The sequence below is a fragment of the Pollicipes pollicipes genome, unplaced genomic scaffold, assembly GCF_011947565.3.
Source record: "Pollicipes pollicipes isolate AB1234 unplaced genomic scaffold, Ppol_2.1 Scaffold_4740;HRSCAF=5597_pilon_pilon_pilon, whole genome shotgun sequence".
NCBI lineage: Eukaryota > Metazoa > Arthropoda > Thecostraca > Pollicipedomorpha > Pollicipedidae > Pollicipes > Pollicipes pollicipes.
In genome coordinates, this window is record NW_023596545.1 from 24,938,886 (window position 1) to 24,963,522 (window position 24,637).

The 24,637-nt window shown below is 53.4% G+C and overlaps 3 protein-coding genes and 1 long non-coding RNA gene across 5 annotated transcripts; 1 reads left to right on the forward strand and 3 right to left on the reverse strand.

The window, feature by feature from the left end:
* Nucleotides 1–2,093: 2,093 nt before the first annotated feature.
* On the reverse strand, nucleotides 2,094–6,632 carry LOC119098087 (meiotic recombination protein SPO11-like). The gene is made up of 7 exons (XM_037221014.1): nucleotides 6,538–6,632; nucleotides 5,824–5,968; nucleotides 5,455–5,483; nucleotides 5,054–5,255; nucleotides 4,463–4,600; nucleotides 3,424–3,520; nucleotides 2,094–2,401 (listed from the first exon to the last, which is right to left on the reverse strand). Exons 1-7 carry the CDS (start codon nucleotides 6,630–6,632, stop codon nucleotides 2,094–2,096), a joined length of 1,014 nt encoding a protein of 337 aa, XP_037076909.1.
* An 8,072-nt stretch (nucleotides 6,633–14,704) lies between these two features.
* On the reverse strand, nucleotides 14,705–15,421 carry LOC119098088 (phospholipid scramblase 1-like). Its single transcript, XM_037221015.1, has one exon. It carries the CDS (start codon nucleotides 15,419–15,421, stop codon nucleotides 14,705–14,707), a length of 717 nt encoding a protein of 238 aa, XP_037076910.1.
* A 2,010-nt stretch (nucleotides 15,422–17,431) lies between these two features.
* On the reverse strand, nucleotides 17,432–19,999 carry LOC119099178 (elongation factor Ts, mitochondrial). 2 transcript variants are annotated; one of them, XM_037222284.1, is made up of 2 exons: nucleotides 19,958–19,999; nucleotides 17,432–18,920 (listed from the first exon to the last, which is right to left on the reverse strand). In XM_037222284.1, exon 2 carries the CDS (start codon nucleotides 18,904–18,906, stop codon nucleotides 17,962–17,964), a length of 945 nt encoding a protein of 314 aa, XP_037078179.1. In that variant the 5' UTR covers nucleotides 18,907–18,920; nucleotides 19,958–19,999; the 3' UTR covers nucleotides 17,432–17,961. The 2 variants fall into 2 exon arrangements, with proteins under 2 accessions (XP_037078179.1, XP_037078178.1); XM_037222283.1 differs by lacking the exon at nucleotides 19,958–19,999 and adding an exon at nucleotides 19,911–19,947.
* A 265-nt stretch (nucleotides 20,000–20,264) lies between these two features.
* Nucleotides 20,265–23,558, forward strand: LOC119098437 (uncharacterized). The gene is made up of 4 exons (XR_005094229.1): nucleotides 20,265–20,384; nucleotides 21,653–21,737; nucleotides 22,034–22,153; nucleotides 23,473–23,558. It is a non-coding gene; the product is annotated as an uncharacterized LOC119098437 (long non-coding RNA).
* Nucleotides 23,559–24,637: the final 1,079 nt, after the last annotated feature.

A 24,637-nucleotide genomic window follows, 5' to 3' on the forward strand; every position in this document is an offset into this window, starting at 1 on the left:
AAAGCAGCATTGGCGCAGTTTTTCACGTTATTAGACAAAATATCGCGCTATAGGTAAAATAACGCCAGCGACGTTTGCTGTTGATAATATTTCAGCAGCATGTTTTTGTCTTTTGTCGTTGGAAACGGCAACCCCGAAAATATCTTGATTTATGATTGTATTTCCATTGACGCGAGCCAGACATGCGTCTGGCGTATTGACGTCACCACTGTGACGAGCACACTGAGCTCTCAACGCTGGTGCACCACCAGCACGTGCGTGTATGTGCGTGTGCGTGTGTATGTGCGTGGGCGTGTGTATGTGCGCGCGCGTGTATGAGTGTGTGTGTGTGGCTAACACGATGATCAGCGCCGTGTGTGAACGGTGTCACACGTAAAGGAAGAAGCGATCACCATGTGGTGATCACGGCCCGTCGACTGTCACCAGAGCATAATTATTAATAAAAACATGAGGCATTAGCAGTAACAGTGCAGAACATGCGGCTCGAAGGCATTTATAAACACGAAACAAATAAGAAAAGCGACGTACAAAACAACGGTGATCAACGGAATCACAATCACAAGAGGAACATAATTGCAACATGACAGATTGGACCAGGATGCGGTAAACACGATTGAAACATAGCTGATTTGATCAGAGCACAAGATACACGCTAAGGACAGAATTACTGCGGTTCGGTGTTGATAATGATCGAAGGATGATAGATATCTTCGGAATGCCACGGACATGATCCTGATGCAAAAATGAACGGAGCATTGTTAACATGATCAAAACGTGGCGCGAGCAGCTGGACGCTGGCACTACAACAGAAATTGCATGATTAATAGTGTCATAACAACAACATAACATGACAATTATCATATGAGCATAATCAACGTTACCACAGCACAACCAAAGCATGAGTTCTTTAACTGGAACACGGCAGCTACCAAAAGAATGAGCCGATGTAATGATTTCGCCAAGAGCGTGGCGATGACCAGCACAAAGTGACGCCAACAACCGTAACAGCCACCGTTCCTCCATGTCGCAACATAGCACCATGCCAGTGGCAATGGCTACCGTGGTACCAACGCAAATGAACGGCACAATTAAGCGCTGCGAAGAAAATGACAGCTAATTTTACCCTGCAAGCAACAAAATAAGACGGCATCCTGGCCTGGTATTGATGAACTAGCATCAAATACATGGTCGACATGGCCAAATCACGCAAATACATTCCGCGTTTGCACGCGTCTGGATTAAGGCACAACCCATACTTACGAAGACGCACACTCGCAGAAAAGCACACGATAAACGCGATGAGGACTGCTAATACATCCGACGGTCGGTCGAGACACGTCATGAAAGCATCACAAGGTCCCATCATAGCGTAGCATGCGCAGGGACCGCTCCTCGAACCACCCGGCAAGCTGAATAGAGTGGAAACGTAAATATACGACCTCTCCGCCAGCTGACGTCATGTTCTTACCTGGTCTCGGCGTCTGCGTTTTTGCCTGAAGCCGCCAGAGCCGAGCTGAATGTATGCTTGGCGTGTCAATGCGCCCAACTCTCAGTGGATTTCACAGTAAAGCTTCTCACTATTGACTCACGTGATCCAATTGGATCATATATGCCTGCCACAGATCTGCCCTCGCTTGGAACACCGGCGGCAGCACGCATGCAGTGAACTCAGTCCACTCACCTGCAGCATTCTACAGCCATCTCCCTGCACACCGGCATGCCTCAGGTTGCGCACTCCGAGCTCCCCACGCTGCGCTCTCATCTGAAGCCCCCCCCCCCACCCAACCGCGTCACAGCCAGTATGGCGTGTGTGCGCCCACCCCACCAGCACAGGACGAGGGTGCTCCCTCGACTCCCCGGGGCCTGGTCACCGCGAGTCCCTCGCCGGCGCGCCACCCGCGCTGCGACTCGACCGACTTTGACGCGGCACCGATTCTAACTCGGCACTGACTCTGACCCGGCGCCGACTTTGAATCGGCACCGACTCTAACTGGGCACCGACTCTGACTCGGCACCGACCCTGACTCGACATCGAGTTTGACTCGACACCGACTCCGACTCGGCACCGACTCGTGCCCAGGCGCTGCCCGTGCTCAGCGCTCGATATCAGCGTTCTGGATAACCTCGGGGCCGAGAGACACAGCCTCGGCTCCCGGCCCCGACCGGAGCGACTCCCGATACGGCTCCTCCTCCGGAGCCGGAGCCGGAGCCGGCAGCTCCCCGCGCGCCGTCGAGAGACACTCCCCGATCTTGCTGGGCAGGTACAGGTCGGTGAGGAAGGTCGGGTGTAGGGCACTCAAGGTCTGAATCTCGGCCTTCCGTCCCGATGCCAGGATCTCGCGGATCTGAACGGAGAGCACGGGAAACGGCGTCAGGTGGGCCAGCTTAGAATGCCGCTTTCCTATAAATCACACCAACAGCAAACGACTGTCCACGTTAGATCGTGGAATGTAAACAACTAAAATACCAGATTTGAATTATTGTAAGCGCCGGTCAGGAGAGGACACCATCATGTGTACTACTCATCAGTTTGCATGAACGAGCCAAAAAATAGCGTGACGACCTATTCGAATTTTCTTTCCTTACATATTACGATTTTTTCTAGCATTTTTAGTCAATCCTAAATAAAAATTCCAGTAGAAACAGCTATGTTTTAGAAGCTGTAGGCCTGAACGCCACTAGGCATTCATTCTGCTGGTGGGGAAAAGAAACGTTCCCATAACATCACTATATATATATATATATATATATATATATATATATATATATATATATATATATATATATATATATATATAAATACCATTGATCTCGCCTGCTAACCTCACCAGTCGCACACTCTCTGAATCCCGTTCTCGTGTTCATTCCACGCAAACACCCGGCACGGCCTCAGTTCAAGTCCCCACCTGACCCGCCCTCGCCCCCGCCCCTCCCCCGGCCAGCCAGTCGGCCACACTGACCTGCCGCTGCCAGAACCGGTTGTGCCTGACGTACGGCCGCAAGAGCAGCCTCTGGGCCTTGCCCCGATCGGCCGCCGACAGCGGCAGCAGCGCTGCGGAGGCACAGGCCGTCAGCTGGCGGCCGCGGCGGCGGGAGCACCAAGGGTTTCCAGGGGTCACCACTGGTCACTGATCACCGACGCTGGCCGCGGTATACCTGTCCTGGATGTCTGTGACTGTTCCGCCCGTGCAGTGGCTAGGACATGTACGTTACGCTGCACTGCAAGTGGTATCTTCCATCACTGTCCGAGAGCAGCCATGATAACCGGACCATTCCCATGACTCATGACAAACGCGTTCTTGGAGTAATCCGTCCGTCTAGGATTTGAAGCATCGATCCGCGCCCTCATTCTGTGCGCTACAAAGAAAGGGTAACGACCTGACGATTCTCGATTCCAGTCTGGACCAGACCGGGGTCGCTGACCTGTCTGCGGGATGTTGAGCTGGAGAACCTCGGTCGGCCGGAGCCCTAGCCACATCAGGTCCGGGGTGGCCAGACTCGCCGCCTCGTGAGCACGAGCCTGCGGCAGCAGCGGCTCACAACCAGTTCACGCATACGTGCATACAGACAGCCCAAGCGTCACACAAAATTAGAAACCGCTGGAACCGCGCATGTCGAGCCCTTACGTATTACAATTCATCGCTGTGTCCACATTTCAGAAGACATAAGCCTAAGGCGGTTGTCTGCAGTGCATTTGTGCAGAGTGGGCATATGAGGACCCTTCACCAAATATTAAAGCAGAGCTTGTGTTCGCCATTATGCACGTTCCTCATAACATTTTAAAAGTCAAACGTTTGCAATAAAAGGTAACGCTATCCATTCCAGAATAACGTGCATACATCTGGAGCAGTTCTGTTTACTGAATCAGTTCGCTTTGAAAGCATCGTACATGGACACGTCTCAATGCATGTCTTGCATAGCCTACGTCACGGGGGTGCATGGGATGCAGCTCGAATTCATATGCATTCGTCTTATGGGTTATTCAGGCCGGAGCCCCTCCCTATCAGATTGCAGTCATCAGACTGCGGATTCTGGACGGCATCCATGACGGAGCGCAGCAGCTCATTCCTCGACCAGTGATTTAATGCACGCTTACTTGCAAAGAAGCATTCCTATACACAGCATCTCTCCAAGAACTGAACGTCTTTAACCAGCGGAGCAGCTGCCCATACATGGACGCGTGGTCTGTGTCGCCAGTCTAGCCCCACATACGCACCTGTTCATCCAGTCCGCTCTGCTCGGTCCATCACGAGCGTCTGATGGCGCGTGTCTCGCACGCGTCATCACGCGGACGCCTCGCACGCCAGTCTGGCGCAAATTCGACCCTGTTTTAAACCTCGCACCACGCCCCGCGCAAAAACTCACACAGGAGACAGACACGCGAGCCGGCAGGTACTCAGTCCCCCGCCCGGTGCCCCGGCTGGAGGGAGACGGCCGTGGCGCCGCCGGGGGACAGCCTCACCAGCGAGCCGTACTTGTAGACGAAGAGGATCTCGAGGCCGTGCGGGTCAGCATCGAGCAGCGCCAGCGCCGGCACCTGCAGCTGCGTCGTCAGCAGCCGCAGCAGCAGGCGGGTGTTCAGGTCCGGGAAGCCCTTGCCCTGCCGGCGGCCGGTGGCCGGGGACCGATGGAAGGCGCAGGGGGATATGCGCCGGCCATAGCTGGACGTGGCGGCGGCCCGGTGGCGCGCAGAGAGGCGCAGCTGTGTACTGGAACGCTCTGTCGCAGTCTATCCGGGCTCGTGACGTTGTTATCAGCCCATGCGATCGGATGCTGTTCATCGTCATATCGCTCGTCGATGTTCATACCATCGTCCCAATGGATGCCGCTCTCGACTAGCATTTATCGCTCGAAGATAGTACAGCTATCACCATCGCCACACAAAACACAGGATTACGCAATTCGCAAGCTGGCAGCTGACGGTCTTTCACCGTAAAGAAGATCCTGCCTGGTGGCAGGAGAGGACGTATGACCACTTGTCCGCCGTCCTGCAGCGCAGGGCAGGCGTCCCATCGCCGTGGCGCAAGCGTGGCCGCGCCCCGCCGTCACGTACCGTGATAACGATGCCGGGCGGCAGGTGACGCAGAAGCCGGCTGTCCAGGATCTTCTGGAACGTGGCGTCCTTCTCGACCACCAGGATGAAGCGGGCCGAGGAGCGCACAAGCTGCACGTGTGGCAGGTCCTCTGGCACCAGCAGGCCTGCGGTGGCGGGTGATCGGCACGGCCGGTGTGACGAACAGATCGGAAACTGACGGCTGAGAGCCACGTGTATGGGGGGGGGGGGGGGGCAATGGCAGCTGGATGGCGCTGACATGGAATGCTTGGTGCTTGTGGTGCTGTTGTCGAAATGGTACATATCGCCGACCTTTAGTCGCAACCGACACGTTGATTTTCAAAATGTTGTTAGTCGAAACTAACATGCTGTTTTTTCCAAATCCCTGGTCTTCTACCTACCCATCTCTCCCATCGGCCTCCAACCCATCCTCCCACTCCACAGTTCGTCCCGCACTACGGAACGCTGTCGTTCAGAGACGGAGCGTGACAACTCTGACGGTATCGGCCTATCATGTGCGCCCATCATAGAGGCATATCGTATTTGTCCACATCTCCTTCAAACTAATTCAGTTCACCTGTCTCAATCCTGCTCCGCGTCCTACCGTGCGGCAGTTACCTCGCCTCACCCCCTCCCCCGCGTCGCCCCCCCCCCCCCCCTGCAGCAGCTACCCCATCCCAGCGTCCCACAGCGCAGCAGCTCCCGTGCTCCGTCGCCTCACCGTGCCGGGCGGCGGAACAGTCCAGCACCACGTCTCCGCTCCGCAGCACCAGGTCCCCCGCCACCAGGCCCTTAGACGTGGCGCGTACGTGCGAGCTTTGGCGCGGGATGGCCAGCAGGCGTGTGACGTCATCCAACAGAGCGTCGACAGCCCGCTGGCTGCCGAACAGCGCCACCTCCTGGTAGTAGATGTCCCTGCAACGGTCTCGAACCTGGTGCGGGTGTCCCGGGAGGCAGCGGGCTTTGGTGGTGAGTGGGATAACAAAGGCGGTCCAGCGGCACCAGATGCATAGCTCCTTGGGTCTTGGCGCATGAGCACGCAAGTCTGAAACAAACTTTTCTCCGAAGGCGCTCGACTGACCACAGGTTGGGGACGCGTTTAAAACGCAACATTCACACACTCATCACGAGAAGCGTTCGTTACCGATCCGGACGTGGACCAGCACTTGCTAATTTGATACGCTGATAAAGTGATGTCATGCCTTTGAAATAAACACAACTTGCCACATCACCTGAAAGGGGAAAGTGTTAACTTTTTTTCTGCAGTGCAGCAGCCCCGCAGTCAATCGTACAACCACGCGTCATGCTTTCGTCGCACTGTTCAGCGCCTGCCACCAACAGCCGCTGCCGCTGAAGGCGTCTGCCGCCGCCGACACGTTCAGGCGGAGTGTGTCTCATCGCAACCTCACGCTGTGTACGATGAGTCTGTATCCCCCGAGCGGTCCACAGTCAGACCGGTGGTAAAAGGGACCCGCACTGCCCACCTTTTGGTGGAGTGGGTGTTGGTGGCGACCAGGTGGCGGATCTTCTCCAGCAGCAGCACCATCATATTCAGCTTGCTCTCCTTCCGCACGCGCATGTCGGCCCGAGGAGCCGCCGCTGCCGACACTACCAGATGGCCAGCTCTGAGGGCGCAGCGGTCTGTTAGACGTGCCACGCGGTTAGCAGACGTAACGAACCTTCAGTGATGCTTGGACACCATTGGCTCACGTGAACAACGTGATGGTTAAGGAGATGAATGGATGGTTCCCACTGCTTTACTTAATCCGTGATGAGGTTCTGTCGGCACTCCATTAGTATTTGTCATGCCACCGGTGAGGTGAGTTGTCGGTCACTAGTGAGGTGAGTCGTCGGTCACTAGTGAGGCGAGTTGTCGGTTACTGGTGAGGTGAGTTGTCGGTCACTGGTGAAGTGAGTTGTCGATCACTAGTGAGGTGAGTTGTCGGCCACTAGTGAGGTGATACACAAACAGGAGAGAACAGCGCGTCACGGCCCCCGTGCTGACCGCCTTACGTCGCCCCTGCCCGCCGCCCACCCTCCACCTTCACTCACGTGTCACACAGCCGCAGGTCCTGCCACCTAGTTTTCGCAGGGAGAACTAACTCAGGAGTTTCGCCGCGCTCCCGGCAGGCGGCGACAGCGGCGAGCAGGGCGTCGATGCGCCGCAGCACGGTGACCGTGTGAACGGGCCGCCGTGCGGCTCTGGGTGAGGGGTCAGTAACGTGACACCGCGGGTCACCGCCGGGGGACGGATCGCTGGACTGGGGCTGACTCTCCGGAGGCGTGTGCTGGGGTGGTGAGGACGGGTGGAGGGTGGCGGCAGGGGAGGAGTGGCGCTGGAGGACTGGGGAGTGGTTTCTGGACGTCATGGGCTGGCATTCGGGAGACAGAGAAGACGTGTACGCGTTGAAGAAATGACACTGGACAGCAGGGGATTGGCCTGGGAGTGGCTGAGACTGAACTGTCGGTGACCGGGTTTGGAGGTCCGAGGACTGACTGCGGACGGCTGGAGACGGACACTGAAGACTGATTGGCTGAGACCGGGGCGTGGCTGGCTGGAACCGGGACGGCGTTGCTTCGGACAGGCCAACTCTGGGCTGTGACTGTGACGCAGCCAGTCGTGACGATGACGCCAGGTGACGTGCTTCACGCAGCGGGCTGCAGAGGGAGCCCGTCAGAGGTAGCTGGATGTCCGGATCGTCTTCCACGCCACTCCCGGGCGGAGGCTGGCCGCCGCATGGCGACAGGCCGTGCACTCTCCCGGCGGCGGGGGTGGGCTCGGGAGACGGCGCGCGCCACTCGTCCACCTCCATGTGGGCACCATCCACACCCAGGCCTCGGCACAGGCCCGCTGTCGGTGTGGGAGGCGGTGACTGCAGACCACTCGCCGGCCGGCGCCGATCGCCCGCGGCCGCCGCTGAGCAGTCGGCGGCCCGGGCCGGAGAGCGCCGCTGGGCGACGGTCGCGGCTGCCCTCCTCACCGCCTCCGAGACGCCAGCGTCCGCCCCGTCCAGCGCCGCTTCGGCGCGCCGGCCCTGCAGGACCAGGTCGCTGACCTCGGAGATCAGCTCGTCCACCAGCAGCTCGTCCAGGTCGTCTCGGAGGCAGTCTAGCTCGCTCCGCGCTCCACTCGGCGGCCGAAGGTCGACCATTTCTTCGAGGTCATCCAGGAGTTCTTCCTTCCTGATATTTCCTTGGGTTAGTGGCGGCCCAACGTCAACTGGGATCAGTGCAGGTCGTCAATCAGGTCCCCCTCGTCCAGAAGATGGAGGCGGTTGAATGAGTTCATCCAGGTCGTCTCTTAGGCCGTGGTCCGTTTGATGCGGCGCAACATGCTCCTCTCTCTCGTCGAGGTCATCCAGTACGCTGAATTCCGTGCCTGGAGGAGGTACAGCCTCTTCTACTGCCTCATCCAAGTCATCCACCAGGCCGATCGTTATGTACGGTGCCAGTGGGAGATCCTGTGGATCGTCCAGATCATCTCGCAGACGCGCTAGATGACACCCAACACCATCTTCCAACGGGGCCGACAGCCCGCCGAGCAGGGGCACACTTCCTGTCAAGGAATGATAGGCACGCGTAGCGGAGTGCGTTCGCGGCAACAGTGTGGCATGACACGCTTCGGCCGCGGACAAGATTGACTCAGCCTCGGCAGAAGAACAATGGGTATTGAATTGACTGGAACAAAATGTGTGAGGGCCAGTGGGCTGGATGTGCCACGCCCCACTAATTTGTTCTTGGCCTCTTGACTCCATGCATGACATTGCCGCTGGCTCGTCCAGGTCGTCATATTCCATTCTTGTGCTGAACAGGCTCCTTTTGCTTGCGCGCTGTGAATGTTTACGGTTGAAAATTGCTGAGTGAGGGGTAAAAGTGAAGACAGTTTGTAATAACAACACACCAGCACGACGCGCCCGCACGGATTTGCCCTCCAATCGCTGCGTTGGTAACATTCAGTAACGTAAGGGAGTGTCGCTATCCTTACAGAACAATATTATTTATATCCAATTTACCATTTTAAATCAAACTTATTTCCGTGAAGCAAAACGAAACTTGCAAATTGCATATCGTACATTAAACAAAAAATTGTAGCGATTTTCCAAGACGTCTACCATTTTTGTATGCATACACGAGTGTAATCAATAATTTTTTTATATTTGGTAAACCACTATCAGCTGATCGCTAAGGAAAGCGTGTTCCCAAACATGACGCAAATGATACACAAATGCGCAGAAGGACCCTGGACCTGGACGTTAGATAGCCTTGCCCTTGACCTCAACAGCGTTTCGAGCTGTGATTCCCTTGGCTCGGCCAGTCGGCCGATTCGCTGTTTCTTCCAGCTGACTCTCAGTGTCCCAAACAAGGCATTCTAAGCCTCTGAAAAATACCCGGATATGGGGACTCATCGGGCCACAAGCGCATGTTTCAATCGTTGCGATACGAATGATATGAGGTGGGCGGCGACCAGGGTGAGTCAGCACGATGACCTGATCCAGGTAGACATAAGTCTGTTGTTATCCAGACCATGAGTGTAGGAACAGGGGGGGGGGGGGCTAGAGAGCCATGCCCCTCACTTTTGAAGGTGGGGGCAGCTTTGTGGACTGGCCCCCACTTTTCAGATTAAGGTAGCGTTTAGTTTACGTTTCCACAGCATTATACATACATGCCGATTCACCTAGCTCACCAGCCATCTTCCCCAAGATGTGTCATCTTTTTCGTTTGCTTATGGCCATAGCTTAGTGTTGCAGCCACAGACCGTCGCCGCGCGGTCTACGGAGACTGCAGTGTCGGGCGTCGGGGCTGTTGTTGCTATGGCTTTCGAGCGCGCGTGTTTAAAACCACGTTACAAAGTTTTTATCAGCGGTCAATTCTGACTAAATCTTGGGCATTTTAGGACGGACCCGGATTAGCCATGTTAATACAAATTTGGGACCCTATTCCTCTACAAGTTACGTTCAGGGAGTCCTCAATATCTCTGAGGGACACAAAAACATGGAACTAAAGCCTATGTGGCAAGTATTGGACCACCCACGGCGATCAGGGACGTCGTTGCGTGAATTAGGGTTCCTGTGCTGATCCGGGGCCAACTGCGCGGGTCAGAAGGCCTCCCGTGTCAGGTAGGGGAACAATGCGATATGATATATCCTTCTAACGGCCTCCGGATCGACCAGGAGATTTCGCCCCGTGTCGTCAGAATGACAGCCCGAAGACACTTCGCGATGGGACGGAGTGGCCCTTCAGCTCTTGGCCGGAACCGGTAATATGCCCATGGAGTTCAACTCAAGAGGCCCGGAAGGAAATAAGGGGTCTCATTGTTGTTAAATAGAGTGGTAGCCTCATTATTGTTGAATAGAGTGGGTCGAAATGAATTTGTTTAATGAAATGAGCTAGGCTATCTCATGTTTGCCGGAGGACGTTCATTTTTTTCAAAATGGATTGGGGGAAAATTACATCAAAAGGTTTGAACATGCCCGTCCGCAACCTTGAGAGCAAGGACAGGGTGGCCTGGATTGCAGCTTCCGTAAAACCGAACGGCGGTAAACCCCCTCCCCTCCCCCGGCCATCGGGCATGCTTTCCAGAAAAAGTTCCTGGAGTGCGCCCTGAGCTTTGCCCTTCACTTTTTGAGAGGTTCCTACGCCTTTGAGCCAGACCGCCTTTTCAAGACACTGGAAAGGCTGTTGACTCACTGAAGCAGTCACAAGTTACCAAACGTCCTCCCTTGGAAAAGAACTGTGAGTTCGATGTTGGGGGCTGATGACACTCCTCATGAAAGGGAATGCCAGGAGGTGAAAATGGTTTTGAAGTGACGATTTATGCTATTTTTGCTTTTTTCCTGATTGAAAATGGCTACCAGTCACATAGATCTACAAACCAGGCGCGCACCGAGTTTACTGTTCAGTTCAGGGATTCAACCCTCCTCCTAAGTTTGTGAAAAAGGGTGCCAATCTGGGAGACATCCACATTTGAGGGGTAGGTTGGACAATTGATCTCTGCTCCCCCGGCCTATCTTCAAAAACTATGCCCCTGAAAGGTAATTATTTCTTCAATGTTTTGTCAGGATTTAAACAATTATCTTGAATGTAATGAATTTTGGTCGCTGGAGATTCATACGAAAGTCAATGACTTGGGCAACGAGAAGGTAATGAGAAGTGAGGACTGGGGTGGTTTAGCAAAGGTAGGCAATAAGGGTGAGGAGATATTAGTTGCATTGCCCTCTCCCTCTTTAACAAGATGTTCACTTCAAATAGCAGGAGTTTTGTGGTATTGTGGTCCATTTGTACGAGCGAGCGATGTGTAAGTGGCTTGGTGAGGGCAAGCAGGGAAAAAGAATGGTGGGTGGTGGTAGAGGACAGGAGGAGGGAGAGTGGTGCATAGGACGGGTAGTGTGGATCAGTGTAGACGCAAATTTAGGGTGACGTGTATATTGGGGGAGATGAAAGCAGCGCGGCAAGCGGGACGGGCGTAGTGCGTAGTGCAAGGTAGAGGAAGAGAGTACGGCGCGCGGAGCAAGAGCAGTGTAGTGAGGGGCATGGAGAGAACGGCGCGGCGTGCCGAGTGAGCACCGGGTGTGCTGCGAAACATGTGGGCCAGCGAGGCGGCCCGCGGCGCGATGCGAAGCCTTCGCGCCCGGGCCGGGAGAGAGACCGGGCGTAGCGCTCGAGGGGGGGGGGGGGCATGGGGGATCACGGGTGGGCATAACGGGTCTCGAGTGGTACGTCGCAGGCCGCGGACGCGGTCCGCCCGGGAGATGGTCCGGCGAGACGAGGCAAGCAGTTGGAAACGTGGGAAGTGCGTCAAGCGCGAGTAAGGGGGATGTGGTAAGAGGTGCATGGCGGAACTGGGAAGTGCGGGCGCGCCGATCCAAGGGGACAACGCCGTGGAGACAGGAAAGGATGGACAGCGCCAATGGATGGTGGGGCACTGGACCGTCGACTGGGACTGCATGTGAGATATTTCACGGAACGTACGGAGAGGGCTGATGTATGGCTCACTTTGTTAAGGTTAGTAAGACGAACGTTGGCGAATGGGTGTATCGATTTTCCTCTGCCAATAATCCTTCCTGACCCTTTGTTCCAAATTTTACTCGGATGGCTGGCAACCTAATTAAAGGAGCTTCATTCCGTAACCATGAGGAAAAGCAAGGAGTGGCGCGGAGCCAAGTGGTAGCCGGCTGTTTGTGTAAAGAGCGAGGAGACCCATTAGGGGCGAGTGAGTGTGGTATGAAATGTTGATTTATAAGTCGCATGTCTGTGTGTGTAGTGTCAGGCGTGCCGTGATGGGCGCGAGGTGAATGACGAGCTGGAGGGTAGGGTGGAGTGTGTTAGCTTGAAGAGCAGAGGGGTTAAATTGCTAGCGGTTCGCAGGGCGTCTGTCGCAGCGGCCGCAGCACCAGCCGTCAGACGCAGTTGTCGCGGCTCCAGCCGTACGCCTCAGCTGCCGCAGCGCCAGCCGTGTGCCGCAGCTGCCGCGGTTCCGGCCGATCACCGCTGCTGCCGCAGCTCCAGCCGTCTGGTGCGGCTGTCACTGCTCCAGCCGGTGGCTGCACCTGCCACGGCTCCTGATGTTCGTCGCAGCGGCCGCAGTCCCAGCCGTCAGTCGCAGTTGTCGCAGCTCCAGCCGTCTACCCACAGCTGTTGCAGCATTTGCCGTTTGCTGCAGCTGTCACCGTCCGCGCCAGCCGCATCGGTGGCATATATTGATATTGCAGTGAGGGGAAATCGGTGAAAACCCAATAGTGGAAGTTCAAGTAAGGGACATGTTAATGCTTGATGTGTGAAGCTCACAGTGTGAACTAACTTGCATGCGTGCACTGTGGGAATGTGAGCGATCTTTATGGCAGCGTGGCCGTAACTGGATGTTGTTTGTGCTGTGAACGGATTGTGGGAATCGCCATGGGAGAAACCCACGATCCCCGCCCTCCCCTGGGAGTGAGGGGATTTTCGTCCTGCTCTCCGAGGGGGGGGGGGGGTATGTTGTGTTATGTTTGAAATTGGTATAAAAATTACTAATGCCAGCATTGGGGCGCAGGCAAAGCCCATATCATGGCGAAACGGTGCTACGTTGGCGGCCTCCAGAATGCGGATGCACGTTCACACACATCCAGCTCTGAAGACTGACCCGCTTTCGCCCACCAATTCCATGCGGCCGGGGCCTCCTTCCCGCGGCTGGCACGCATACTGTATGTGCCGGCCGGTAGGGATAGCTCTGCCCACACCTGTGAGCGTGCCTCAGGCTTGTAGATTGGAGAATCGGGGCACTCTGTGCCCCGGCCCCATCGGGACTACTCGCCAGGTAATCCTCTCCCCGGCTTAACTAATGCCGTGAGCACCCTGGTGACGCAGAAGTCCTGACAGCAGTCTTGAGGCTGTTGCACATGGCTTGAACTCACGGTTGGGAGGCGCCGGTAAGCACGCTCAAGATCGCCCCAGGATCGATTCAGACAATCGTGCTCCCAGGGAACTTATATGCATGTGTGCGATCATCTTTGCCATTCTACTACCGTCTTTGTCTACTCTCACCAATACATGTTGCGTTGAATGAAATATTTACCGCGTGGGGTGCAGGACTGATCCGCGGTAAACGCTGTACGACATCGGCGACAGCGACTTTATACGCTGTCCATACATCGGGTCGCCAGCCTAGTATACCCGGGTGACAGGCGGAGCTATATTAGAGCAACGGTGAACAGAGGCTGAGTGTTGGTGCAAAGAAAGGTAGAACCCCGCGGCAAAAAGTTAAGTGAATTGTCTTGAGCGGGGTCTTGCGATTGGTAAGAAGGCTCCCGCAGTTAATTGACTATTAGGTAAAGTATGAGGTAAGATTTTCCTGAAATTGAAGCTGTTTCAGCGTTGTATACTCATATGTACGTAACTATGCAGCGTTGAGACATGGAACGTAGAGGGGCGTGTTTCTTGTTCAGTTATGAGTACAATGGTATGTAGTAAGCTGGAAGTGTGTTAGCCATTACTCAAAGGAAATTTCATAAACGAGCGTTTTGGTTGTGTACATAATACTGAACTTTGTGATACTGAAAGGGACTTTCGGCGATTGGCCGATTCCCGGCAGCGCGACTGGGCATGCTTTTAATTACCATTTGGTTTCTTACGGTATCGCGGTACGCTGCTAGCGACAATCTGCTTGCAGACATTTGGTCGGCGAACAAATAGCCACTTTTACCACCCCTAATGATTTGAACACTAAGCTAAAATCAGGGTAGGTACCTTAACATATCGCCAAAATGCCTTCAGTCATTAGTTTCTGCTGCGATCGTTTTCACCGAGCGATAATGTGCCTTTGTAAGATGGTACGCAGTGACAAATTCACAACGTAAAGCATAAACTGGTTGATGAACGCAAAATCAGCTGTATTATTCTTCACTCGTACACTACACACCACCCATACACGCGCTTCACATCGTGGTAACGCGCTCATTCGTTTCTATCGTCGACATTTGTGCAGTAAACGGCGTGAATGCACCACGCAAGGGGCTTCCGCGAGTTCATTGGTATTCTAACGAAAAGTGATGACTGGTGGAAAGTGAAGTGATTTACGAAATCACGCGGTGCAGGTGGTGTCAGACGTTGGCTTGTACGAACGTCGGGCACTGCACTGCTGCCAGCCTCTACACCACATACTGCGACCGAGCAGCGCTACGCATTATTGTCCTCGAACGCCATGAAGTCGATAAGGAAGACCGCCCCAACAACTGTCGCCTTGACCGTGACGTCCATGTCTCGGGGGAACTGCACGCAGAACTTGTCGCTGTCCGTGAACATCTCTCGCACCAAGCCGCCCCACCACTTGCCCAGCGTCCCCACGTCGTGCTTCCCGTCGGCCGACTTGATCTTGAACTTGCGCTCGCCGCAGCAGCGGCAGGTGCAGCAGGCGCGGGTGATCTTCAGCTGGGTGTCGCCGGTCGCCGAGCGGACACTGAAGCTGGTGGAGCAGAGCCGGCCGTCTTGTGTCACCAGGCCGAGCAGCTGGCCGCCGCGCGACACCTCTAACCGCTGCAGGCAGCAGGGCGAGCAGCAGCAGCCGCCGCAGCGGAACGGCCGCAGCAAGTGGAACACCTCCACGCCAGAGTTGTCCACGATGCGCATGTCGAAGGCACGGTTCTGGCGGCAGCAGACACGCGCGAGACAATCGCTCTGTTCGGCAGCGCAATATATCTGCTGCCCCTGTTCGTTGGTAATGACGTACCGGTTGGCGGTCTCGTAGCCGGTCAGCGCCTCCAGCATTTCCAGCTCCTGTTTGATGATCACCTTCTCCGCCACGGCCAAGTGCTCCAGACCCTTAGGACAGCCCGGTATGACCTCCTCGGCTGGAGTCGTGAGGCTCTGAGGCTGCTCAGCCACCACGTCCCCCATTGGCTTTATGCACTAAGCGTGTTTGATGATGCCGCTAAGTCACCTCTGAGCGGCGTGACGTGTGGGAGGAGGCTAGATAGACGTTATCATGCGTTCGATCCGATCTCTTGTTTGCGTAGACGGGAGCTACTAGCGAAATTACAGGCTGGCGGGAATGAGCGAGCGTCGGATAAGTGGCAAGCTCTGACCAAACAACAAACGTAATGTTTGCGCCTGGCAATGAAAGATGTCCTGAAGAACCTCAAAAGAATATGTTTGCATCTTTCTGTTTAGCTTTCCAATGACAAAGTTTGATCCGCCCGACCAAGGAAACTCAATACTTTGCGTTTGACTTGCATTGTTTTTGCTCTTGTGTGTCGAATTTGTTTTTCACTTAGGCAAAGTCACGTGCACTTGCGGAAGAGAAAACTTCTCTCTTGCATGATGCCCCATATAACAGCAAAAATATAATTCACATGGTAATATCCAAAACGTGCGCATTTCGCACCTATCGGGTATCCAACACCAGATCACCAGGTTCGCCCCAGCACGACTTTGCACGACTTCATCCACGGGACATCGAGCCCGTCCTCAAGTCAACGCGCTTAGAGTCAATTAACATGTTCCCATTAAGAACAGTGATGAACGGTCTTGAATCTGTCTCCATCCCGTAATATGGTCACGTAATATAGGTTGGCTATTATGCTGATATGACCGCTGCCACGTCATACATGGGTATACACCTAGGTAACTCCTTTTCCTCTCCTCCTTTACAGGGTCTACTGTAAAAGCAAAACACTGGGCGATTTGCATCAGTCGAATTCGGGGCAACATAAAAGCCAAATCTGCATCTTGTCGACCTTGCTGTCATGCTGTCAGCTGCACACAAATACGGAACAATTGTACAGACTATCGTCTCCGTCAGGGATTTATCGGTGAGGATCTCCGGTGGAGATGACCTCCAAGTCCACATGATAATAAAGGCCCTGGTCCTTTAGCCCACTACCGTGCAGCTCTTCACAATGATCTGTGCTATACCGCACCACACCGGTCCAGAACCGTTCCGCTCCGCTCTCAGCTGCGGAGGTGGCCTGTTACAAACCAACAATCACTTTCTCGACCGATAGAACATGTAGCGGGTTTACCCAGGAGCATGCAGTAGACAACTAATGGCCAGTAGATTGAACACTGATGCCACTACTGTTGCACATTCCAAAGCTCCACATCTGTCGCACAGGTGTGGACATGCATTCAGGCACCGTTTCCACTGGACTGCGCGCAACAGCCGGGGTGGGGGATAGGGACAGTCAGCAGGGCCTGCGGTCCGCAGACAGCCGGACCGCCGCCTGCGGACCACGCAGACAGCGTCTGAAGGCTACGGAGCAGGGCAGCGGGTGGGGCGTCACCTCGGCGATGTCTGCGACTAAGCGTCTTCAGACGTCTTCCGGAGCAGCTCAACGTTTGCAGAATCTACCGGGCGGTATATTTGGTGGGAAAGCGACCACAAACGTCTCTCAAGCTGAGATTGACCTCCCAGGCGCAACAAGGAACACCAGAAGAGCCGGGCGGTACTGCTGACGGCCCAAACGAGAAATTAATGACTGAGGGTTGGCCAGCGACCAGCCAACAATGCAAACCAAGATATTGATTAAGTATCCATACCACTAAAAAGGGAAAAAAAGCTTCACAACGCTTGACGAGACCCAAGCACCCCACGCGCACTGAACGCCAGCAGCGGTGTCCTGACCTGCTAGTACACCACGGGACAGCAAGGGACACTGAATCCGCACGTAAGCATGCCTCCAATCCGGAAGCAACGGCAAAGTGACATCGTCATGCATATGGGCGTGCTACTCGCACCTGTTCGGGATTCCCAAACGGATGCAACCCCAATTCCGTTCCTTGTGCATGGAGCCGGTGCACCGACGACATTGCAGTGATGTGCCTCCAAAGGTCGGCTGTACTGATAAAAGGACAAAAAAAAGAAACCGACGCACTCAGACCTACTACACCCATTGTGTACATCTTGTTTTCTGTATTGGACAAGCCGCAGTGACAACGAGCCCCGTCCAGCTGAAAACAGACGCATAGTTCCGCAGAGCCTAGTAAAATGCAGACAGTATAGGTTACCCCACAGACACACAAACCCATCGCAATCACACCTTGTGCTCTGGCATCATCATCCCAACAAAAACAAACGCCTGACCAAACAATGCACGTTCCCACCATTCCAGCACTCCAGCTTCTTACCTGTCCAAATTTCACCCCTCTCTGTTGCCATACAAGAGTAAAAGACCGCCTTTTCCCTCCGGCACCTCGGCGAGGTCGGGAGCATCGCTCACGTCGAACTACTTCAGGTCGTCATCCACGCAATCCACCAAACCGCATCAGGTGACATCTACACAGTCCACGAGACCGCCGTCCACCTCAGTCTGAGCGTTTACAGCCTCGTTAGCCCGTCAGCGCGCGCCCACTCGCTGCATGCCAATATTCGCCAGGCCGCAGACACGCCTCCACGCCACTCCCGGCCGCCCGCCTCCGTGGTGCCGACCGGCCGAAGATCAGTCATCGCCCGCCGCCGTCTCACCGCACTCCATCCGCGCGAAGTCGATCACGCGCGCATTGTGCTCGGCCAGGAGCTCGCGCACAGTCACGTCCGGTTCGACCAGGAACTCCTGGTCCAGGAGGCGCGTCTCCACCTTCCCGTCGCTGTCGCTCCCGGAACCCGAGCCAGTAACGCCGTCTGCGGGCGCCTCGGTGCTGCCATCTGCCTCGGCGGGCGGCCGCGGGTCGCCGAGCGAGAGCGGCGCCATGCCGACGATGTGCTGGCAGAGGTTGCGGCCGAAGCGATGCGGCGTCAACACGTCCTTGCCCGAATCGAACATCTCGAACAGCACGACGGCGGCATAGCGGCCGACGTGCACGCCGGCGCGGTCGCGCTCCTGGCCCGGGTGCACGTAGGATGCGAGGTGAGTGGCGGGGCCGGCGCGCACCACGGCCGCGCGGCCCAGCGTCACGTTCTCGCCCAGCTGGCCAATGGCAAGCGCCACGCGGTCGGGAAGGCTGCGGCCGTCCGCGCCGGCCACGGTCGCCAGCTCAACGGTGCTGATCGAATCGTCCGGCCGACTGTCGGCCAGTGGCAGACAGTCGACGGCCGCCTCCCGCACCAGCTGGTCGAACACGGCGTTGCGCGCCACAAAATCGGTCTCGCAGTTGAGCTCCACCATAGCGGCGGCGCGGCCGAGTGTAGCCACGCCCACCAGGCCTTGGGGTGTCGCACGCGCGCCCAACTTGCTGGCCTTAGCCCATCCCTCAGCCTGAGCCTGCTCCCTCAGCCAGGCCTCTGCCCGCTCCAGGTCATAGTCGTGCTGCTGCAGTGCTTTCTTACAGTTGACAAAGGAGTAGCCCGTGATTTTGCGCAGCTTCGCCAGCTTTGTCTTGTCTGCACCAGCCTCAAGTCGGGCGCTGGTGGCCAAGCAGCGAACAGCACCACGCAGCAGCAGCATGGTGCCAATACAGCCTGCATGGACAGAGCTCAGGATTAGTGTAAGGCAATGCTGACCACACATAGACTTGTACATCAGGCAATGCTGACCACAGATAGACTTGTGCATGAGACAATGCTGAACACAGGTAGACTCATGCATGAGGCAATGCTGACCACAGGCATACTTGTGCATGAAACAATGCTGACTACAGGTAGACTTGTACATGAGACAATGCTGACCACAGGTAGACTTGTGCATGAGGCAATGCTGACCACAGGAAGACTTGTGCATGAGGCAATGCTGACCACAGGTAGCCTTGTGCATGAGGCAATGCTGACCACAGATAGACTTGTGCATGAGACAATGCTAACCACAGGTAGACTTGCACATGAGGCAATGCTGACCACAGGTAAACTTGTGCATGAGGCAATGCTGACCACAAGAAGACTTGTGCATGAGACAATGCTGACCACAGGTAGACTTGTGCATGAGGCAATGCTGACCACAGGTAGACTTGTGTATGGGGCAATGCTTACTACAGGTAGACTTGTGCATGAGGCAATGCTGACCACAGGTAGACTTGTGCATGTTGTGCGTGCTAACTGCACAGCTTAGTTCCATGTTATGTTGTCAATAGATCGTAAACATCACATCTTGTGTATCTAATGTTTTTAATACATTCTTCATGTAATTACATGACTTGTTGCAACACCCGAACCTTAACTGAAATCAGCCATTTTAAGGCAAAACTGAACTGATAGCCATGGCTAGTGAAAAAAACAGTTTGTTGAAACTTGAGCATCTTCATAATTTGCCAACCAGTATGTTGGAGGATGCCCGCAAGCAATAATCACACCCAAATGTTACCTTAAATACCATCCATACCGTCCAAATTTATGCATTTCTACGTTCATTTCTGTATGAGCAAAATTACATAGCCCCGGTAAGCAGTGCCGTGCGGATTATTCGTGCTTTAGCTATATTTCAACATTCAATGTCACCTCAAATTGACCCCGAATTACCTGTTCCCTAGCCAGCCCACTAAACACACCCACAGCCCTCAACCTACCTACGATCCGTACCCGGCCCCGTACACAAATTTGTTAGTGCCTCCGGGCTGCGCCATTGTACATGCGCACGAAACGCAACCAGTAGAAATTGTGATCAGGAGTATTAAGATATTCAATTTATTCAAATAGCATTGATTCTACTGATTATGACGGAGTGGTAGAGTAAAATTATTTTTGTTTGCTAAGCACCTTTGCAAGGCTTTTTAGCTCAGCAAAATAAAAGTGCATCTTTTTCAAATGTTTTGTTATTTATACCGCCATATTCAATTTCAATCGCGCAGCTTTTGCCGCTTTGCCCATCTTTCCGCAGGATGCCGCGCCTTGACTTTCAGCTACGGGTTGACGAAGTACATGGCGTTTTAAATCCATTGAAAAATACAGGCGATTTTAAACGTACCATGCCTCTGTGTCATTTGGTGCTGTAAGGTAAGACACTAACCTGTGACAAGTTTATTACGCCAGGTAGGTAAGGCTGTAGTAAGATCCCATTCACCCATGTATTTAGTGTCTTTTCATTATCCACAATCACAGTGAAAGTACGCCGCCTTAGGGCTTAACCATGCTACGTTAAAACCCGCGCATTCAATTATACTGAGGACAGAAGTGCTCTTAACCTTATAAATAGATGGCAAACATAATTTCCATCATAAACCTAAATATTTGTGACCATTTATAGATAAAGTACCTCCATAGGGCACAGACTGCTAAAGATGCATGTTGTGTAAAGCATGCCTGACATGTATAACAGTGAGATCACAGCAACAACTTTGGTTCAGCACACATTGGCTGCAAATTTTAGCACTGTTCGCAGTTGGCACTTAATCAGCACCAATTCTAGTACATGGGCAGCCAACATTTTCAGAGTGTCAATTTGCATAGGAAATTTCATACAAAAATGCTCAAAATCCTTGTGAAAAATGATGTCAAATTCAGCATACTTTGGCCTGGCCTAATTTTGGTGCACACAGCTTCCAAGGCTCAGCACACCCATGTGCACAGGTGTCAGTTGCAGTTGTCAGTTGCAGAGAATGTTATTTTTTACTGACTGGCATGGAGCAAGAGGTGAGGATTGTTTTCATGGAATGTAACTGAAGGGTAACAAGGTAAGGCTTTCAGGACAAAGTCACATTATGCCCACAGTTTGTTGCAGATCATGTCTACTTCCTAACAAGGTATTTAAGTAATAAAGTTATATGCCCCTTTTAGTTTCCTCTCTTGACAACAGCATGCCCTTGAATTGTATTTCATCTCGAGCTCAATAACAGATGAAGCAGAATCCACTTTTTAAAATGTTATGGTTAGGAGATGCTATACTTGGCCTGTGTTTTTTCATTCTATTCAAATATCTCTCTGAGATAACTGTTCTTGACCATGCACACATTTAAAGACTTCAAAAAGATCTCCACTAAGACATCCATGTTCTAGCAAAGACTAGTCAGCTTCCTTAATGCCCATCAGATGATTACCAAGACCACTTAGTATGTGACTTATCCCTTTTTACACTGTTAAAAGCTAACAATCCTTTTGAAAACTTAGACATCATAAGCTTGAGCTGAAGTGTGCACACAGCACTCTGCAACATGACAGTATATTTTTTAGGAGAGGACACACATGATAGCAGTAATTGGCATCTTCAGCTCCCATTAGCATGCCAGGCTCAAATTCACTAATGTTTGTTTCTTTTTCCATTACAGCAGGTGCTGTAGGGCATCCACCTGACATGTGATGTAATGGCAGAGTCTCTAGATGCCATCCAAGCTCAGCTGTCAATATTGCAGGGTAAGCACAAAGTACTTATTGTGACATACCTGGTCTACCCATACCTGTTCTGTCACCTGTTTGTTTTTCATCTTCATCAGTTTTGTGTTCATCATCACCATGCTAATCTGCCTGTTTTATTGCAAAACACATGCTTCATAGCAGGAGCATCACATATACCTAGATCTGAACTATTGTTCTAACATACATATATTGATATGTATCTGTACTGGATCAGCTGGGTTGTTCTGTAGTTGTACCTTGAAGACCTTTTGGCATTGCGATGTCTCGTAACAAACCAATAACTTCCATTTCAGACCCTCAAAGGAGTACTGTACACAAGCTTATTGCCTTAGAAGAGCTGTGTGATAGCTACAAGGATGGCTTCAGCACTGATGCCCTTGAGCTCATTTTTGCCTCCTTGTCTTCCATTAAAGGTGAGTGAATGACTTACCATTAGCTCTGTACCCTTAAAACTGGGCTGCCGTAGGACCTTTCTTTGAAAAGCTGAATGCTCATTTCATGCTGTCATGAAACAGTCTGTAAACAAGATCCCTGTACCAACTTTCAATTGGCATATCCCAACTTTAGGGCATATTTCAAAAGCATACTCCAGTGAAACCCCAGGACTAGCTACGTCTAACGATAGCACTGGGTAGTACCGCTGCAGCACCGTCAAGACATAACAAGGATATCAATTTGAATTATTTCGGTGCCCAAATTACGCTGCCAACGCTTTGTAACTGCACTACGCTTCTCCCCTGCAGTCGTGATCACCGTGGTCATGACAACGATCGTGCGCACCCCTACTGACGCAAATAAAATAATGTTTATGAATGACCATTTCTGAGCTATGTGAATGAAGGAGGATGGATAACGGTGGGGCAGGACTATGTGCGCCCCCCCCCCCCCGGGGGGGGGGGGGTGGACCGCCGGGCTGTAGCCCGCGCAGGGACCCCTCGAAGTGTATGCCACGCGCCCGGTCTGGGTCCCCCTCCCGGGGGGCCTCTCGGCCCACTCGTGTCTGACGCATGCAGTCTACCCCGGACAAGCGGGACATCGTGCGAATTAAGAATAAAACATGAAAGAGGATCGGATGACCGGATGGAAGAGGGTCGGATGACCTAACACGAGTTACGTTTTGTGCCACAGTGCAAGAGGTTATGCATTCCTCCTATTAGCTACAGAAATATGACTTGTAATCGAATAACCTACGGAAAGTGTTACAAACGAGTATGTGAATGCGAGGAAACGTCTTAAACTCGCGGATGAATATGCAAAAACACCACGAGAAAGGGGGAAAAACACGAACACATAACGATATTTGGTTAAATACCGCCGCGGCCACACCTCCAGCACTGTGTGTGTGTTGCTGTGGGTTGCAGCCGGTTGAATGAATCTGGCATGGTTTATGAGTCTAGACAGCCAGTGTAATTCTCGTGCGCCCTATAACACAAATAAACAGCAAAAATGGCGTTAATCACTGCCGAACTTGACAATGTTGCCGACAAGCCGTTGCCTACATTACAATGCGTCCCATCTATGTCATGCGCAATGCGTATTCTAAAGGCGTCGTCATCTTGGTGAGGCCCCACAAACTTACTCGCGTATGTAGCGCCGCTCTTCTCCGCTGCTCAGTTGCCGTCGTTGCCCGATATTGAACCGTTGGTTGTCGTGTTGCCGACCTCTTGCGGCGTATTGCCGCTGGTGGACGTTTCTCACCGCTGACTGACGTGCGCCGCGGCCGCCGCCACAGTCATCCAACGCAACAAGCTGCTGGACTGCTGCCTGCCGGCTGACGGTGTCTCGGCCCGGACCATCGACCTGGCTGTGGCGCTGCTGTCTAGCGTGAGTGGCCGGCCCGCGTCGCCGAGCCCCCCTCAGCGGCGGGGACGCTCTGTCCGGGGCCAAGCGCCGAGCCTCGGTCGGCCAGGCCGGACGCAGGCTTGGCCGTGTGATGGACACAACTCACCGAGGGAGCCGCCGGTGAATGGCTGTCAGATGGCAGCTCCCTTGTGACGTGACGTCATCCGAGGTCAAGCCTGGACTTCCGGTCATCGATTGGAGCGCTGGGAGTTCAGGCGTTTTCATGCAATTTCAGCAACTTTGCTTTGTATTAGAACATTTAATGCTTTTATATTCAAAAGTAAGGTCTGTTTCCGAAAATAGCCGAAGAAAGGCTCTCTCATGAACCCAAGCAGTTGCGTGCCCCGAAACCCTAAACCGGATTTCGTAAGGCGCGCGGTGGCACTGTTACGGCTATAGTTGTCTTAGTATTTCATCACAACGCTTTGCCAACTGCCTTACGGACGGGGTGCTGCTGTGCTGGAATGCCTGCTCTTGCTTCGTGCATAAGGCGTATGCACATACATTTTTCTGGTCTGACATATTCTCGAAAAGACTGTGTTGTGACCGAAGTTGATCGAGAAGGGCTTAAGGTTGCTCCGTGTTCCGGGATAGGACGTCGGCAGTTTGGCTGTGATTGCCAGCGGCAGCTATACTGGATACAAGTCGGTTCAGTCGTGAATCGTGGTCTACGTTTGTTTCACTCTGAAGAAGTGCGTGTGAAAGAAATAAGTTGCACTGACCATTTTACAGCTTGCTACTTCCTCACGTGGTTCAAAATGCTTGGGTACTTATCATTATTTGTTGTGCCTGATTTTAATAAAATATCAAAGGGGACAACATTCCCCATAATCCCGTTCCAAGTATCTGTCGTCATACCGGTCATCGGGTCGTATCATACCAAATATCTGTCGGCCAAGGCTCACAGCATCCACATGCCGTCAGTCTTTCGTCGAGATCAGCGGCAAGAGTCGCCTTTTGGAATGGCTGCTGGCAGGAGTGCAGCACTTTTTTTCCCTCGAGATTCGCCGGCACCTGAGAACATACTACGGAGTCATATTCCTGCAGACGGGATA